This window comes from Panthera tigris, chromosome A1, assembly GCF_018350195.1.
Source record: "Panthera tigris isolate Pti1 chromosome A1, P.tigris_Pti1_mat1.1, whole genome shotgun sequence".
Taxonomy (NCBI): domain Eukaryota; kingdom Metazoa; phylum Chordata; class Mammalia; order Carnivora; family Felidae; genus Panthera; species Panthera tigris.
The window spans coordinates 207,368,538-207,387,619 of NC_056660.1; the positions used below are offsets into that span (position 1 = coordinate 207,368,538).

Below are 19,082 nucleotides of genomic sequence, written 5' to 3' on the forward strand. Positions count from 1 at the left end.
CCAACAAAAACTTTGTCTTTCCAGTCTTGACACCAACTTACTGTGTACCTTGGATGGTTCACAGGGTTATTCTGCGTCTCAAAAGATGATAATGCTAATTTTGTGTATATGTGGGCCAACGCTTACCTTTCCTATTCCCAGCCACCTTTATACTATATCCTGCAAGAAACATTGTGTGTGCGGGGGAGGATTGCCACACAGATTGTGTTGCAAAATATTTTGAAATTTGCTCACGGATACAACTTGTGTGCGCGCGCGTGCGTGTGTGTGTGTGTGTGTGTGTGTGTGTTACTACGGTGAGGTAGGGACATTTCTAATCTTAGAGAAAACCACAAACTGGATTGCAGGTTTTGAGGTTACAAAACACAGAACAAAAAACTGAACATTAGGTGGGACAAAATTAAGGCACCCTTGGTCGTTTTTATTTTTATTACAGAAATATTTCATTCATTTGGATTAAAGGGGAGTGGGAAAAAGCATGTTGCCAGAATTTTTAAAGTCCAGAACGTAAGCCACTGAAATGTGGCAAACGAAATGTTACCAACAAATAGAACATCTAATCGTTACTTTATCTTTTCTAATGAATGGATAAGAATCATTTATAAATAGTGTGCTGAATGTGAGCGAGGCAGCTGTAAAGTGCTTACAGTGAATTGTAAGGACTGTTTGCCAGCCTCTGGGCACACTGCTTTTGTGGGATGAACTGAATGCCCTGTTGGCTTATTTCGTTAAGATCCTCAGAAGTCACTCCTGAAACCCATCTTCACTCTGTTCCCTGATTCAGGACTGTACCAGGAGCCTGACCACTTAGCGCTTTTTTCCTTTTCTGGAACAGCAACCCTGAGCCCCCCTTACAACGTCCCAGGCAATAGTCTGGTAAAAGCTGGCTTTTACCTTCCTCTGGTGAGGGTTGCTTTGGGTTTCTGGAGCCTGCTTTGCCTACGAGGCAGAGAATTCGAAGTGCCCTGGAGTTTTCATTTCCCCCGACACAGCACTTAACAGTGTTTGATGGGTGCCAAAGTGTGAAAGTCCAATTGACCAGCTTTGGGTTGGGACCGCTCTGAGGTATAACTTATACTACAGAGCTCCCCTAGGGTCAGGCTGAAGCCAGACAGACCCTGAAGAACTTTGCAAACCTTGATATAAGACAGAGTCACTATCTCCCAAGATAGTTTACTAAACATTCCACAGCTGCTGTCCTGCTTATACAGCTTGCTAGCCAAGTCCCGGGAGGAGAACGGCAAACGCTGCCCTGAGTAGCCATAAAATTGTATGCTTCTTGCAATTAATTCTTATATTCATTCAAAGGATAAAATTGGCAAAAATACAAACACTCATATAAGCCAAGCTCACATTGACTTCCAGAGCCCTTGTATTATCCCTACCAAAAGGTTTCGGTAACTTATTTTTTCAACACCCCCAAGGACAGGACAGGAAACCGTCTCCTGAGATAGTCCTTTGCACTTCTGTACACTTTTGTATGATTAAGTGGAGTTAAAATTACTCCCTTAGGCTCTCCCATTCAACATCAGCCTGGGGGGGGAGGGGGCACAGAGTAAGTCCTTCTCTCCCCAAATCCCCTCTCTGATTCTATGAAAAGCCACCATCCACACCTTCACCTTCTTTTCTCCAAACTAAACAATGCTCCTTCAATGAATCACTCCAGGGATTTCAGGTCAGTTTCCTGTTTCAATGATTGCCTTCATGTTCCAATATATCTGTGGTCCTCTTAGAGGACCTCTTCGAGTACAATCACAGAGCTGAATGCAATCCTCTTAGAGGATTAGAGTTACCATTAGAGCACTGGAAGCTATATACAGGGCTACTAGGATATCATACGATCATCACCTCGCTTTTTCTAGATGCTATGCCTCTATTAATACAACTTGTAATTTCTTCAGCTTGCTGTTACCACATGGCTCTGCTTATTAACCTTTACTGAACTTCCTTGCTTCAAAACATAAGACTTTTTCACATGTGTTGTTGCTTTTATTACAGCTTCTCTGCCCTATATTCACTATTACTATTTTGGATCCAAGTTCAAAGCTTCTTTATTCCTATCAAACTTAATTTTAATCATATTTAGGGCTATTGTTCTGGGATTTATGTGATTCTGTAGTTCATTTATCCTGTCTTTTTTCCTTAGAAGTACATGCATATATGCATAAGTGATCTCACTGGATTCATATTCTCTATATTTGGATTCTTATTCCTTTGGAAGCTTTGGGGTCCAAATTAATGGGAATCAGCAAAGCATGGCTCTTTATAGGATATATCTTGCCAGTAAAAAAGTCCAGGCAGGGAGGAAGCTATATACATATACACAAAGGTTTTCTGGCTACATTTTTCCTGAGAGAACACAGACACCTGCCTGATTATAATTACACACTCCGTTCCTTGGCAGGTTGCTAATCCAAACTGTTTATTCTAAACATGGTTCTGAAATTGCCCAGAGCATGACGAATATGTGAATACCTAGGTGATTTACTGAGTAGCCCCACAGTTAAACTGTTTTACCGCTTCCTATAATCATGGCCCCCCAAAATGGTAGATGAAAGGATCATTCCTGCATATTGAACCAAGTGAAACTTTCCGATCTCTTTGCTAAAGCCACAGAATTGCAACACCCTTGCCTTAAAAGCAAGCTTTGTGTTTGGCACTAATAATGGCTTCTATTCTTCTGATACAGGCCTTCTTCTACCCCTGGCTTTGATGTCCTCGTGGAAAAAGAACATGTCCCTGGGCACAAAGCCAACTGCATGCTTCTGCGCCCCCACAGTAATGACGCTTGCAAATCCGATTCTGCTCCTCAGTAGATGTGGGATGGATGTGTGCCCTGAAAGCCCACCGAGAGTGGTAAGAGCCACTGAGATGCAGGAGCATCTCAGAGCTGGGGTGCACGGGTTTGCCACGAAAACCGGCCCATCTGGAGCTTGCATCCCACCAGCGTGGCCTGAGCTCGGCAGCAGGGCCCTCTTGGGACGCGCATGGTGGGTGCTGGGTGGGTGGGCAGGTTGGGAGGCTCACACTCACCTGGGACTGGCCAGTCGCCGGGGTGCCATTGTTCAGCTGCAACAGCCCGTTCAGCCCATCTCTGTAGAGTGTAACCGTGTGCCAGCCCCCCAGTTTGATTTTGGTTTCACTTATAATGATGCCAACCCCAGTTCCACAATTAAACCTGTGGGGAAGAAAAAAAAAAAGAAAGAAAGGCTCTTTGATCAACCAGCTCGTTATGCTTTCAGGCCCCACGGATACCACTTCTGGGGCAATGGCTTCTCTGAGAGTCAATCTGTTTAGTTACTTTTATGAATATCAAGGACTGTTTAAATCTCTACAGGAAAGAGCTCAACACCTGCTTTCTGGGCCGGCCTCAATCTACTTATCTTAATCTGCCCACAGACCTTTCAAATGTGGGGCCTCCTTCAACCTGATTTTCTCTGCAGCTTTGAAAACGATGGGCAACTAAGATCCTCCCCCTCCTTCTCAGTGACTGCCAGATGCTTCAAGTGGATCCCAAGAGCAGAGAATTAGAACTCGAGTCATTTTGCTTCCAGGTATTTCTCTGGGGACTTCCCCCAACTCCCAAATGACAGGCTCCAGCGATATTATTAAAATGTCAAAAAACACTCATTTTGGCCAGCTGGCTAGCACTGCCATCTGTGTTCAGCTGTGCCCAAATGCAGGTGCAGTTTCCATAGGGGGGAGGCGTGGGCGGAGGGGGAACATTCTCAGACGATTGCTTTATTCTTGTTTTTGCTTTGTTTTTTCTCCCAACTTCCCTATGGCCCAGGGTACCCACCAGTCACTATGCCTTACACCCATGATTTTGACCCTTTCCAGTCAACTTCCAGGCAGCCACCATGCCACTCCCCCACAGATCCTGAGATGGCCAGTAGGGAAGGACACATGACCAGCATTGTCCTTCTCAGGACGTGCACTAATTACAGTCCTTTCTCCTGGCTTCCCTTTGTCTCCACGATCCTCAGTGGACTGAAATGGGGTTGAGAGGCATTGTGGAGCAGGCTCATCTAGAGGGGGATATCAGACTCCACAGCAGCTGCCCAGTTGGAGAGCGGCCAGCAGCCAATCACAGCCAATGCCACTGGAAGTCTATCAGATCCTTCAAGGGTGAGAACCACTGCCCCAGATCCTGGCCCTAACATCAAACTCCCATGAATCAAAGCATTTAGCAAAGGATAGGGGACCACTGTCTACCCCAGGTGGGATGTTTCAGTCTTCTTCAGCTTAACCCAAATAATTTTTGTGCTGAAATAATCAAAAGACAATGACGGTTAATGCTTATTGAGTGCTTGCTATGGGCCAGGCACTGCTCTAAGCACTTGTATGTATTAATTCACCTAATCCTCACAAGAACCCTGGGAGGAAATGCAGGCTCAAAGAGGTACAGTCACTTGCTCAGAGTCAGGGAGCAGAGGAGCAGTGCCATCAGGATCTTAACCAGTACACTATGGAGAAGGACAAGGCTGATCCTCATCGGTCATTCTCAGATAGGTGCTTGTGTACCCTTGAGGGTGGCCAAAACACTCACACCTTCACAAAACTCTGCCCCCAGAAAACCACACGCAAACCAAAGATGGCTTCCAAAATATATTGGGAGAGAAATGACCAGGGCAGAGGAGGAACACCAGACAGCCTGCCACAGCCAGAGGGAAAAGTAGGGATGGGCTCTGAGCCTCTGGGAGCCCTCAGGAGGTTGTAGGCTCCTCTCTGCTCCCCAGGGATGTCAGTCCGACCTACCACAGGGGACAGGGAGAAGATCTCAGCCTCCTTCCCATCACATCCACTAGGGCTGTAGGAGCAAAGGGACTAGATCACTTAGGCTCACTGTTGCATTCGCAGGATCTACAACAGTCCCTGGTACACCGTGGGTGCTCAAGAAATATTTCCTGTTGAACGAATGGATGGTTACAGGGTTCTGAAACTCAAGTTCCAAGGGGGCCCCTGCAGTCCCGATAAGCCACTATTTAGTAACCTTTATCTCCAGGAATCCATTCCATGTATTTTTTACTCTATAAAAATGTAAAAATATAATGTAGGATGGTATTTTAAAAATCTGTGGGATTTTAGTGAGAGTTACCTGAATTGGAGTGAGCGTCGGATGATGGCCAGAGACATGAAGTCACCCCTCCCGTGTTCATTCTCCCCGCAATAGAGCAGTAAACCATCTTCTGCCTCCGCCTATTGTACAAACAAACGCCACACAAACAATGAGCACCACCTGGAAACACTCATGAATATGAAATCTGAGCATTCTCCCTGTGGTCCTATTTACAAAGGGGCAAGCTCATGGACTCCAATTAACTCCCAGTTGCCAATTCTCAGTTCTTTTCCCTTTAAAAAACGGCAGCGATATAAACAGTGTGTGACAAATGGCAGTGAGGTTAGAGAAAGGTGACTCCGCATTTGACCTGCTCTTTACTTGGCTTTGTGGGTCCACCAGCAGAGCTTCGGCCAAATGTGTGCAGAGACCACGGTCACAGAGAGGCTGTTTGCGTGTCCATCAAATTCTACTTCCACCAAAGAGCACTCTATTTGTTTTTGTTTTTGTTTTCATTCTTTTTACTTCCCTCCCTGTGGAGAAGCATGCAAATTTGCTTCTTTCCTTCTGTCAGGAGAACAGGACGATAAAATCAGCCCCACTGACAGACTAGTTTGGTTTTCACCCATGTTGGCTGCCCTAGCCTGAGACAGATCATCTTTTGGATGATCTCAACACTCAACACACTCAACACTGTGATCATGATCTCAAAGGAGGCTTGTTTCCAGGTCTCAAACCTTGTTGTGTTGTCTGAGATGCCCAAAAGAATAACTTGAAGCTGAAGTCACTGACTGAATTCTGATGTGCAGTTGATTCAAATCAGAGAGCGTCCACCGGCCCCTCACTATGTGCGAGGGCTTTGTATAGCAGCTTTCCTATTTGTTCAGCTATAGCCATAGCATTGAGGGCAGACATTTGGGCTCCCTCTAAGAGGGATTGGGAAATGGGGAATGCATTATACCTCTGAAATCCTGGCCTGTGAGGAGTCACAATTATGGGCAACAGAGCTGGGACCTACACATTCTCACTGGTCGGACAGTCATTTCCATAGTTCAGTAGCATACAGGACCCACCCTCCACTCGCTGGCACCCTTGAATGTGTGAACGTGCCCAATGTTCTCACCACCCTGTGAACAGGTTTCAGGACAGGCCCTGTGTCATATTTACCTTCTCTACTTACCTCCCTGCTTCCTGCACCCCCACCCGACCCCGTCTGATGTGGCACAATGATGTGTTAAGCTGCCCATCCAATAGGCATTCATCAAACAACTAATCCTTCTTACCCTAAATTCAAGAGTAATTTGAAATGCCTGATAGGAGTTCTTCAGAGGTTCAAAGGTTACAAAGGAGTGGCCAAAGAACTGAGGATACTGTATAACAATATCTAAAAAGAGAAAAAGATAACATAAAAGAATGTTATTTCCTCACTTCTTCAAATGCAAAAATCAATATATGCCATTGCCCGGATATCATTAAGTGAGAACCCCTAACAATCTATTAAACCTAGCTCATTATCGTCTCTACTTTTTACACTTATGATTCTCATTCTTGGGGACTTAGAGCTTCTGAAACTCTTAGGGAGAAACTGGAGAGTGTTAACTTGCTACCCTAAAAAGAAATCAATGGCTTTAAGACCACTGACACCTGTTTTCCAGCTGTACGTTTGTGTAAGTGTAAGTTGGCTCAATTATTATCTTTCTTAACCTTCACGCAACATGCTTCAGCTGCATGTTTTCGGTAGAGATGTGATCAAAGTAAAGTCCACCTCCCCAAGGTGCCTTTAGGATGATTAATTGCTTCAAAAGTACTACATGTGTGGCACACATAGACACAGGGCTGCTATTCAACTAGAAGCAACAGAAGTTGCCTTACCTTTTTCCTGTGTAGCTAATTTAATCGCGAGCACATGGAAAAAGGGGCTTCTCTTAGATAAAGGGCTAGAAGAAACCACGTGTGGACCACAAAACTGCCCTCTGGCTCCCAATGGGACCAACCTCCCTACCACATTCTTCTCCCCACCAAGGGCCTACCTTCTGAGCAGCTCTCACCACCTCTGCCCAGGTTGCAGTGGCACCGCGAGCCCCCCCAGGTGTAGTCATTGACACAAAAGCTGTCAGCTGAGCAGAGCGTTTCATCACAAGACATGTCAAAGAGCCTCGGCATTACAGCCACACCATTCTTCCCTTTCCTCTCCGCTGGAGTGGGCTGGGGAGCCACTGTAGTCATTGGGAGAGACGCTAGGGTAGGGGGGACAAGCCTAGATGCGGTCTTTGGGTTTGACCTGGGTGCCATCTTGGATTCCCCCCAAAATTTCTTATGTCCTCCTTTGATAGCAGGAAGTGGTTTAACCTAGAGCCAGAGAAGAGAAAGGATTCAGGATTAACACAGAACACAGTGTTTAGACAGCCTCATTTATGGTTGGTGTCTAATACTTGAAAAGTCCCTTTTGTTATTTCTCAAAACTCTAGGATGTAAATGGGGCAGATAGTACTGACCCCAGTTTATGGATAAGAACTTTAGGCTCAAGGATTTTAAGTACCTTGCCCTGTGCTATACAGAAAACCAGTGGTAAAGCTGATATTACATGATTTTTATTGTTATAATATCACGAAGATGCCTCACTTTGTCAAAGAATTGTTCATTTCCTTCTAATACCTGACTGTACATTTTCACGTGGTGGGAAATCTGTTTTTGCCAGTCCGCAGGCAGGGGCTGGCTACACAACATTAGCATGCTAGTTGCTACTAATTTATAAGCACCTGGAGCCTAATAGAGAAAATAAATACGTATTAAGAGCAAATGGGCCTGCTTAAATAAGTTTTAAGTAGAATGTTCCTGGTCCAACAGCTAACTTGCCTTGTTCAGCAGGAAAACCAAAACACACAGGTTTTAAGAGCAGAGATTCTTGTTACCTCCTCGAAGGAAATATCCAAATCTAAGTCGTCTTCAAATCCGTCATCATCCTCACTGACTCCCATGTCGGTTGTATAGCGGGGTCCATAGCGGCCACTTCCTGCCTCCTCAGGGCCTTCACAGAGAAAGGAGCACACTGTTGTCAACATATGCCTTCCCTCTGCCCCTTTCTATCCTAATTCAGCCACAGACAGGACTCTGCCAAATGCATCGCGATGTCTTGGAAACACACAAAGAATTCAACACGGAAGAGGAAGCATCAACGACTAACAAATAGAAAATGTTTCATCTCATAAGTATTAAGGAAATGCTAATTAATGCCAGAAAGAGCTGCCGTTTTATACTGACAAGATTGGCAAAAAGGTAAACGCTGGGCAATAAAAGAATATTACCAAGGATGGGATCAATGGGGACCCATACACCAATGTTACATGTGTGCAACCATTTTGCAAAAATACTTGGAAATAAGTAGAAAACGTTCGTACCTTTTGACCCAGCAATCTCACCCCAATTTAGCAATCTCACCCCAGCTTACAAAATCTGGAGAAACCCTCCCACATGTGTACCACAACATGTGCAAAACACATTCAGAGCATCACAATTTATAACAGTAAAAAGCATTTCAAATTTGCTGTTTATAACAAGTAGCACCCCATATATCTGTCAATAGAGAATGGATAAGTGAATTACAGTAATATATATATATATATATATATATACATATATATAAATATATATAAAATATATATATGGAATAGAATACTACATAGCAGGAGAAATGAATGAGCATTTAATGTGTTGACATGGCTTAATCAAACATTATTCCATGCAAAATATGCAAGTTGCGAAAGAACATATTCAGTTTGATGCCATTTATATAAAATTCAACAACAAGCAAAATTTAATATATTATTTAGATAAATAAATCTATATATCTAAATATATATGTATATATATGGTTTAACTCCCCCAAAAAGTAAGACAATGACTAAAATACCTGGGGGAAGTTAGAAAAGGGATGTGAATAAGGTGTGAGGCACCGAAGCCTTTGGGTGCTCTATAATAGTCTATTTCTTAAGACAGATGCCGGGTACCTGTGAATGTTCATATTATTTTTATATGAACTTGATGTATCAAATATTTCATCACAAATTCTTTAAAACAAGAAAGAGATATTGCACTAGAGCAAACAGTGCTACACCCAGAAAAAAAGGGCCCCTACAAGGTTATCGTGGGTGCCACCATTTCCATCCATCTCAGCAGGACAATGGGATCTTTCAGATCTGGAAGGTGGGCTGAGAAAAACTCTTAGGAGACAAGGCATTGTCCTTTGGGAGATCGTCACAAAATCTGCTGATCTGCAGCAGTCCTGACGTAGGCTCACACAGGTGGCACTCCCCCAGGGTAGGAGAGTCTTTCAAAGTGCTGCTCCATAGCACCCTTATTTCCTCCCAATGGGTTTTCACAGGCACAGGTACTAGCTGCCTTCTCTAATCAGGGCACACTGGGCCCCAGCCTTTACAGCATAAACAACTCTGGCAACAGAAACTGACTTTTGTAGGTTGCCAATGCCCATCAGGCGTCCAGTGTTTGGATGCCTGGTTAGGAAGCGAAGGGAAAAGAAGGGAAGGAGAGGGGAGGGGAAAGGAGGGGAAGGGAAGGGGGGGGCAGGAGGGGAAGAAGACATGACAAACATAAACTGAACTTTTTTTTTTTAATTTTTTTTTTTTAACGTTTATTCTATTTTTGAGAGAGAGAGAGAGACAGAGCATGAACAGGGGAGGGCCGGAGAGAGAGGGAGACAAAGAATCTGAAACAGGCTCCAGGCTCTGAGCTGTCAGCACAGAGCCCGACGCGGGGCTCGAACTCACGGACCGTGAGATCATGACCTGAGCCGAAGTCGGACGCTTAACCGACTGAGCCACCCAGGCGCCCCATAAACATAAACTGAACTTAAAGCCATTCTGCTTTCAGAATAAGCTAAGCCAAACACCTTTGTCACAAAAGCAAACTCACCCTCCTTTATGCAAAAAAATAGCAAGCAGACTGAAAACAGATGGATGTGACAGAAAGGACAGAAAGAGGGCGTGGGAAGCCTTCTGGTCAGGCACACTGCTGATCAGAAATCTCTGGACCAGGAAGAGAGAAAGGTGGTGAACAGGTGATCAGGAGACAGCAGGGAAGGAGCCGTTCTCAGGTGTTTGGGCACATTTTGGTGGAGGAGAGATGAGACAGGAGACGTGGTGTTCTCACTACCCTCACATCAATTCTCCACAGTTTTATTTAAAATAGCCCACGTGTCAGTGGAAAATTCAAGCCTGTTGATTCCAGGTTTATACCTGGATGCAAGTTCTCTTAAGCCACCTGCATCCAGCCTGCACAGCTGTGTGCCAGATGTCTTCACACAAAAATCCAGGAATCTTGAACACCACTTTCCTCTTTCTTGTCTCTCTGTATCTGTGTATCTTTCCACCTCTCTCCTCGACTCTCTCTCTTTTTCTGGGTCCTTTTCTTACTCTCCATTTCTATGTCTATCTCTCTCATATATTCAAAATCGTCAGATTAAAGAGGAAATATTCCATTTGGCAGTAAAAGTACTATATAGCACATATGTGAAGAGAGCTGGGTCTTATTTCCAGGAAGCTGGCCTTTCTACCCCCAAGGTGTTCTCTCTGCCCTGTGCACATTCTCGCCATTCTTGTACTGTGTTCATCAAAGTCAAGGTACTCTTCACTTCGTCTTATGATGCCCTATCTGAAAAATAAAAACTTTCAAAGATTACCACCACTTACAAGATAAATCCTAGGCTCTTGGTTGAGAATTCAAGGATCTCAATGGTAACTCCTTGTTTTCCCTCCTTTTTTTTTTTTCACCATTTATTTATTTTTGAGAGAGAGAGAGAGAGAGAGAGAGAGAGAGAGAGAGAGAGAGAATGCGAAGCAGGCTCCAGGCTCTGAGCTGTCAGCACAGAGCCTGATGTGGGGCTCAAACTCAAGGACTACGAGATCGTGACCTGAGCCAAAGTTGGATACTTAGCCAACTGAGCCACCTCGGTGCCCCCTGTTTTCCCTCCTTCTTTCCCCCATCACCATGATTTCCTGAAACCTACTGTCTCCCCCCCAAATAACAGGTATGGTTGTGTGCGTAACATAATACATTTCTAAACTTTATAATAATCTTGCAAAGTAATTATGGCTCATTTCACTTTGTAGATAAGTAAGTTGAAGCTCAAAAAGGTTAAATGATTTGACTAAGATCAAAGACTTTGTAACTGGCCGAGCCTGACTCAAAGCCAGGTCTTTCTGGTTGCTGCTTTCCCAGTTGTCTATAAGTGAAGCAGCCACTGTGGAGGCGGGAAGAGCCTGGGAATTAGAAAATCAACATTTATTGACCATTTTTACTGTGCCAGGAACTTTTCATGCATTGTTTTTATTAATCCTCAAAAAGTCCTGTAGAAGTAGTATTACCTCCATTTTACCATGTGGAGATAGAAATTCAAGAAGATTAAATAACTTGCTCAAAGGCATGCAGATGATAAATGGCAGAGCTAGCATTTATCTTTGGTCTCTCTTTTGACTGCATCATACTATTTATAATCCGACTCCAAATTGTGTTTTCAGCCTTTTTTCCCCTCTTCAAAAGTCCTAGTGGCCAAACTGGTCTACCAGTTGTCTCCTTAATATATCTCGTGTTTTCTCACCCCAAGACTGGTCATTATGTTTTTCCCCACATTACCATCTTTTCTTCCTCTCCTATATCCTACACGTAGCTTACCTATCCTCCCAACTGCACGCATTCTGTGGAGACAGAGCTGAATGTACACCATCAAAATGCTAAAATCAAGTGATATTTTAAAAAGAGAACATCAGACTCTTTCCAGAGAAAAAATGGTTATTCCACAAAAGATGGAACTGCCAAGACCTCTAGGATGTTCCTCTATCTCCTCCTGATTAGGGTTATCCACCCATGGATGTGTGCTTCTAAATATGAGCTTGGAATAAACTTCCATAGCTTGATAAAATCAGCATATATTTGAGGTGCTATTTCCACCGTCTGGACTCCAGGCCCCGGAATGCTGCCCTTGTGTTTCCCAACTCAGCTGTGAACCCCTTGACGGCAGGAGCCATAATTTTAGACTTCTTGACATCCCTTTTATTCATCCATTTAAGTAACACTTCACATACTCATCAAAGCTCCCTCTAGGTACAGAAGACTCTCCCACAATGGCTCTGTCCTGACACTCTGGCTCTGTCCTGGCCTGGCCTAGCTGGCCATGCCTATTTAAGTGAGAGAATATCTGGAGGGGAATCCTTACAGGGTGAGACTCTGCCCCTCATCCAAACATATTCCCATCAAACTACCACCATCCTTGTCCCTTTTCAATTCATCAATGTCCCTTGTCCCAACTCAGACTAAAGTTGAAAGTTCAAAGAGAGCCTAGACACCATCCAGTCCAAACTTCCCATTTCATAAATATGTAAACTGAGGCCACAAAGAAAAGTGACTTGAGATCAAGTTCATGCATCTCATTAGAAGATCTGGGGCCATACTTGGATCATGTGACCTCTAGTTCAATATCCATAATACCCTCTCATGCAGACTTTTTGGTGCTAAGTATCTAATAAGATACTTCAGTCAGGAGAACACAGAGAAACTGAGGATGGGTGCAGGTAGCTGAGGTCTCCTCTTGCCCATTAGCCCACCTAGGAAGTCTGTCTTGAAGGCAACTCCTTAGAGAAAAGGACCGCAGATGCATTGCAGCAGCTATGAAATGGTACCTTGATGAGAATGGAAATCATTCCAGATTCCCTGTTCTTTCTAATGAGTAAAATAAGGCATATATTATTCATTGGATAAAATCCTTTGGTATTTATAAAAATTAGTCTTTCAACACGATATCACATATCTTTGTGAAATCAGAGGCTACTTCTCAGTTTGGGGAAACAAAGGATGTGAGATAAACAAAGGGAAAGGAATATGGAATTACAAGGACTCAGAGTCAAAGAAATTTTGACTTTTAAAGAAAGACTTTAGAGATCAGCGAGCACAAGCCCATTTTACAGAAGAGTAACCTGAGGCTCACAGAGTCCATGTGACTTGCCCAGAGGGACAGAGCATTGGTGGCAGAGCTGATCTAGAATTCTGGGCTCCTGATGATGCTTTCTGCCATCCTTTACAACCTGTCAAATTCCCTATCCTCATAATAACCTGGGGTAATAGTAATTTCCCACTTTTAAGGAAAAGAGTACAGCATGGCTAGAAGAAAGCTGGAATAAATCTCTCTACTCTTGTTCATGGACGGCCTCACCACCTCAGAGTTCAAATCCACAGCTTACATGAAGTTTTTACCAATGCTGTTTCTAAGTGAACACGGAATGCACAGTCCGAGATAGTGATAAGAATTCTCAGTGGCCTGGGGTTATTGTAATTAAAGTGCACAACTTATCTCTTTCTATTTGGCACATTGTTAATTAGGAAAAGAGAACATTAAAAAGGAAGCATTTATTTAGAACCAGAATAGTCAAACCACTCAATGAATGCAAAACAAGTTCAAGGGTTATTCCACTAGAGGAAAAACTAATATACAAAATACAAATTACTGTTAATAAGTTAAAGGATGACTTATTTTATAAAAACCTGTCTGTTTATTTTTATAAAAGCATCACAAGTGTTCTCCAGATAGTGAGTTTCTCTGATATATCAACATGGTGTAGTTGGAAATATCCCTGGTCACGGAATCCAGATAATTAGGAGAGGGACACAGATGACTATGTGACCTTGGACAAGACACCTAATCTCTCTGGGTCTCATGTTTTCTAATAAAGCAAGGAATGGGATTATATTTGATGACCTAAGGATCCTTTATAGCACTAACATTCTGTGACCCTTAAGTTTACGCTTTTGATTGAGACATATTGCTGGCACCTGTTATTACAAGCAGGGCTTGAAAAAGAAACAACTGGGTAATTTTATTTATTGTGGATGAAAAAGCAAAAAAGAAGTTAGTTCAGCACAAAAGTTACATGCTTTGGGGATTGTGGCTTTCTGTTCAATATTATAAGCCTCCTAGAAGATAGGATATCATTTATCAGAATTCATCTTCATTAATAAGAACCAGGTTATTGCAGTCCCTTCTCTTAATAGCTCTTGGCAACGGATGAGAGAGGAACAGTTATTCCCCACTCCTGAAGTTGTAATCATGCAAAGAGAGTTCCCCAAAATACTGTTGGATTCTTGTCCAACCCCTTTTCCTCCCTACAGAAGTAGACAGTAGGCTGGTGTCTGGATGGAAGCATTTGGTACACATTTCTGAACTGACTGAAGTTAATCTATCAAAGAACCTGGGGCAGGGGAGGAGGACTTGGGGGCAAATTTGGTCGCTCCACCTTCTTTCTCAACCTAGAAAAGTGGAAAGCAGTGACCTGGGCAGGTGTGACTTTGCTGCAAATGCAAGCTTTCCTTCAAGCGGGCTCTTCCGTACTCAGAGGGGAGTCCACAAACCCACTTTGTACTGTAGAGTAAGCTACGTTCTCTGCCCGGCCTTTATCAGAAATAAGGATGGCAATTTGATTCTTTATCTGCTGACTCTGCTGCCGTATTTCTGTTGGTTCAGAAAATGGACAAAGGGGAAAGTGGTGTTAACTGGGCAACCTCAAAACCCTAACACTCACCAAAACAAGAATGACTGGAGGAAAAGGGTCCCCCGTGAAGCAATGTGTCATGGACAGAAACTAGGTCATCCCTTCCAGTACAAATATTTAAGATTCGGTTGATTGGATGGAAAAATGACAGGCCAGACCTGTGGCCTTTGCGGCTTCAGAGACTTTCTTGTTACTCTAGCTAAGCCCCATCTTACAGCAATTTATTCCTTCTCATCCTGTTCCACCCAGAAAGAACATTGGTTCTTCTTTCATTTCAGAGACATATCTCCTGCCTCAGGGACTTTAGACATGTTATTCCCTATGCTTGGAAATCTCATCTCTCACTGCCCATCTTTTGCCTTTTAAATTCTTGTATTTGTTCAAAATCACTTTCTTAGAGATGTTTTCTCTGTACCCTAGATAAAGTCAGGTTCCCTTCCTATATACTCCCATGGTTCTGTCCTCTCTTAGAGCATTATTAACTTACAATTACATATTTATTTATAGAATGATTTCATAAATGTGACTCTCCCAATAGATTGAAAGTGCCTTGAAGAAGGCAATACTGTCCATATTGGTTTCTACTATGACACCAAAACCTCACTCACTCCCTGGCACATTGAAGAAATTCACAAAATGTGTAAGAAATAAAAAGAGTGAACTTTTGAAACAATGCAGGCAGAATAAAAATATATGACAGTAGTATTCATCTGGATTCTTAAATAGCAAAAGTCTAGGGACAAGAGGACCCCACATAAAGAGTTTAAAAGCTATCAATAATTCTGAGATCTTAAAGAAATCATTTCACAGACTTTTCCCGGAAAAGAATCCATATCCTGCACCTCTTCTGGGGTTGGTCTTTCAAGCGGTTCTTCTGCATTAAGTTACTCTGGCTTCGGCTCTATGAACTTAGTCCTGCCACCCTCGCTGAAAATGATGGAACTAGGACCTATGTCTGAGCCTAAACAACCATATCCAGACTGACCACCCCTGGGGGCCTCATGTGAAAATCTACCAAAAGGAGGGCTTCATATCAGAGGGCAAGGCGGATATTTCAACCTTAATCCCTCCTCCCTTACCTCTTCTCTGTAGATACTATAGGAGCTAAATGTTGGATTTCTGAGCCTCCTTTGCATCTCGGTAGTTTGGGTCAGTAAGGTGCAAGTGGAAGTCTGTTGGAACTTCCCTTTCTACTATATTGTCTTTGGCAGTGAAGGTGGTTGTGATGCTGGAGTTTCAGTGCATTCCTAACTGAAATGGATGGGGATCCAATGACACAGTTAGACCCTCTCCTTGGGAAATGTACCCACCGACTGTGCGCATGCTGAGGGGGTGGGGCACAAGAGCTCCCCTGTGAACCTGAAGGTCACTGGGAGAGACTTCTGGTCGTGCATAAAATCAGCCTGCTCAACGTCAGCCTCGGCAGCATAAGGACTCAGAGGGTCTGCAAGGACACTGAATGGTTTCCCTTGCTCCTTCCTTTTCCCCAAATAATCTGCCTGAATGTTTTCTTCCAATTTGAATGGATCTAACCAATCCAGGGTATGTTGCCACAGTGGTAGGAGTGGGGTGTTGGGACAGAGCTGCTCTAAGTACCAGCTGTAGGCAGAAGTGTTCGCTCTTTTCTGCTCATGCTTCAAGAATGTCTCATCTGACTGGAGCTCAGGATGATACCCCAGGCATGGAGTGACCATTAGAGCCCTCACCTCAAAGCTTCTTAAACTCCTTTATCTTTATGCACACACACACAGGGGCCGCACCAACTGTGCATAACCCCTGTGGGGTGTCGCCTTTTGAAGAACATAAACCATTCAACAGAGAACAAGCCACTGTATCTTTCTCCCTCAGAGCCTCCCTTTCTATGGATAATGGGGCCGTGGAAAGTTAAGCAAATGGCCAGAAACCACCAAGGTGTTAGGCACTTACTTCTCTGCTACCCACTGAAGGAGGAGATGCACCGGCAAAGCATAATGTAAGAGGTGGCTGTAAGAGGTGGCTGCAAACACAGCAGGAAAACCCAAGGCCATATTTTCATCATGCTGTGCTAGAAATTTCAGACTTGGAATCTTTGTAGCCTCAGAGAATGATGAATTATAATTCACTGACAACATTCCATGGCCATACCTGGGGACTCGGGGAGGAAAGGGCAGCGTACCGTTTAGCCGGGCAACAAGAACATTTCTGAACAGCTGAAATGGTGGCTGGCATTAAGAATTCAGTGTTATGTATACAGCGGGCACTCAATATGTATTTGTTAGCTAAGAGAACAGGTGAATGACTGAACGTTCTCTGCAAGAGCCAAATCTTACAGTGTGCTCTGCACATGGCAAGTGCAAAATAAATGTCAATTATTGATGGCAGAAAACTATTGTCCACAGTGTCAGGATATGACTTAAAAAGTGAGATCTCCCTCTTCTTCTCTCTCTCTCTCTCTCTCTCTCCTTTTCTCTCTCTCTGTGGGATAATTTGGCAGTATAATCAAGCATTTGCGTTATTCAATTTTGTAATTCTATTAGAGACTTATCTAGTCAGATGTATTAAAAATGTTCATTATTTTTTAAAATTATTTTCAACTTAATGGTGTGTGCTATGTTCATGGGATGACATTACGTTTGGAAAAATGGAGGTCATTGGCCCTCTTCACATGAGCAGTGGGGGTAAAGGCAGGTTGGAGTTGGCTGAACAGTGAATAGAGGTCAAAAAAAGGGAGGGGGAGGTAACTGAATATAGACAACACAGTAACTCTAGCTTGAAGGAAAGCAGAGAAATGAGATGGTAGGGGAAGAATTGTGGGGTCAAGGGAGTCTTTCCTGTGAGTATGGCATACGTGTGTTGATGAAAATGACGTAGAAAAGTTGAGAGTGAAAGACGGATCCTGTCGGAGAGACCGGGGGTAACAAACACAAAACTGATATAAATGGTGTAATCTCCATCCGGCCAGTACAAAACAGGGCTTGGTTCATACCCTGCCTGCCCTTGGGACCCAGGAGGCTGAACAGAGAATGAGATGGGAAAGACAGAGGATGTGCAGCTTGCAGTGCAGTGGGGAGGGAGACACCCTGCCCCACAGCGCGGGATGACTGATGCTGTGTGCGTGGAACACCACTGTCTCCGTGGTGCCCTTTGAAGTGGCTTCACATTTGGACATCAACTGTGGTCCAGTTCTCTTTTAGAGATCACCAGATGGTTTAAACCAGAGACGGTGATAGCTTCTCATTCCTCCTCTCCAATTTGAGACACGATGCTAGGAGAAATCATTACCATCACAAAGTTTTACGGGATTAAATAGTTTTTCAACAACAACAGTGAAACAGAGACTCAATCACAAAGTTAGAGAAAGTTCATCACCCTCTCTTAACAGATCCTCAAGAATTTACTGAAAAGTATACTTCAGGAAGAAGTATAGATGCAGGAAGAAGTAAAGAATAAGATGCAGAGTAGTGGGCAGAGAAACTGGTAAACATTTGGATAAATCTAAAGAAGTGTTACTTAAAAAAAAAAAAAAAAGCCTAACCTGTGGCTATTGGGTAGAATAAAAATACTGAAAGAGAACATGCAAGACAAGAAAGAATTCACTTAGATTGAGGCTGTTAAGATTGAGGTTTATGAGGGTAATAGATACTGATTAACCTGAGACTATAAAAGTTTGGAAGTCAATAATTTATGGATGGTAAATAAAAGAATGCATAATTCATCCCAATAGAGAGGAAAGGTAGAGGGCTAAGAAGATATAGTCTATCCTTTTTTTTAATTTTAATTTTTTAATGTTTATTTTTGAGAAAGAGAGGCAGAACATGAGCAGGGGAGGGCCAGAGAGAGAGGGAGACACAGAATCTGAAGCAGGCTCCAGGCTCTGAGCTCTCAGCACAGAGCCAGACACAGGGCTCAAACTCATGAACTGTGAGATCATGACCTGAGCTGAAGTTGGAAGCTTAACCAACTGAGCCACCCAGGTGTCCCCAATATAGTTAATCCTATAGGAAACAGGAAGGAAGCCAAGACAAAGATTCCCCACCCCTCATCACCAAAAAAAAAAAAGAAAAAAAAAGAAAAAAAGAAAAACAAAGAGAGAGAGAAAAGCAGAGTAAAGAACACAAAATAAAATGGCGGAAATAAATAAAACATGTTAACAATTACAATAACTGTAAAAAAAAATTCTTGCCATCTAAAGGACAGAGCTTGTCAGATTGGATTTTTAAAAGTTAAGCTGTATATTGTTTCCAGAAAGTACCTACAACATAAGACAGAGAGATCAAAAGTAAAAAAGATGTAATAGATGTTTCAAGCACTAGCAAAAGCCACTGGATCCATATTATTACTATATTATTATTAGGCAGCATAAACTTTCAGGGAAAAAAGAAGCAGCATCATTAATGTTAAAAATGGTGGCGGGGCGCCTGGGTGGCTCAGTCGGTTAAGCGGCCGACTTTGGCTCAGGTCATGATCTCGCGGTCCGTGAGTTCAAGCCC

The 19,082-nt window shown here is 43.2% G+C and overlaps 1 protein-coding gene across 2 annotated transcripts in view; it reads right to left on the reverse strand.

Moving 5' to 3' along the window:
* EGFLAM (EGF like, fibronectin type III and laminin G domains) overlaps positions 1–19,082 on the reverse strand; it is a 470,630-nt gene that overhangs the window by 44,926 nt on the left and 406,622 nt on the right. For both annotated transcript variants that reach the window (XM_042996268.1, XM_007095458.2), the window contains 5 exons: positions 7,972–8,087; positions 7,090–7,408; positions 6,343–6,443; positions 5,099–5,199; positions 3,034–3,178 (listed from right to left, as the gene is read on the reverse strand). In XM_042996268.1, the coding sequence (XP_042852202.1) occupies positions 3,034–3,178; positions 5,099–5,199; positions 6,343–6,443; positions 7,090–7,408; positions 7,972–8,087 (782 nt within the window). The remainder of the gene's footprint in view (positions 1–3,033; positions 3,179–5,098; positions 5,200–6,342; positions 6,444–7,089; positions 7,409–7,971; positions 8,088–19,082) is intronic.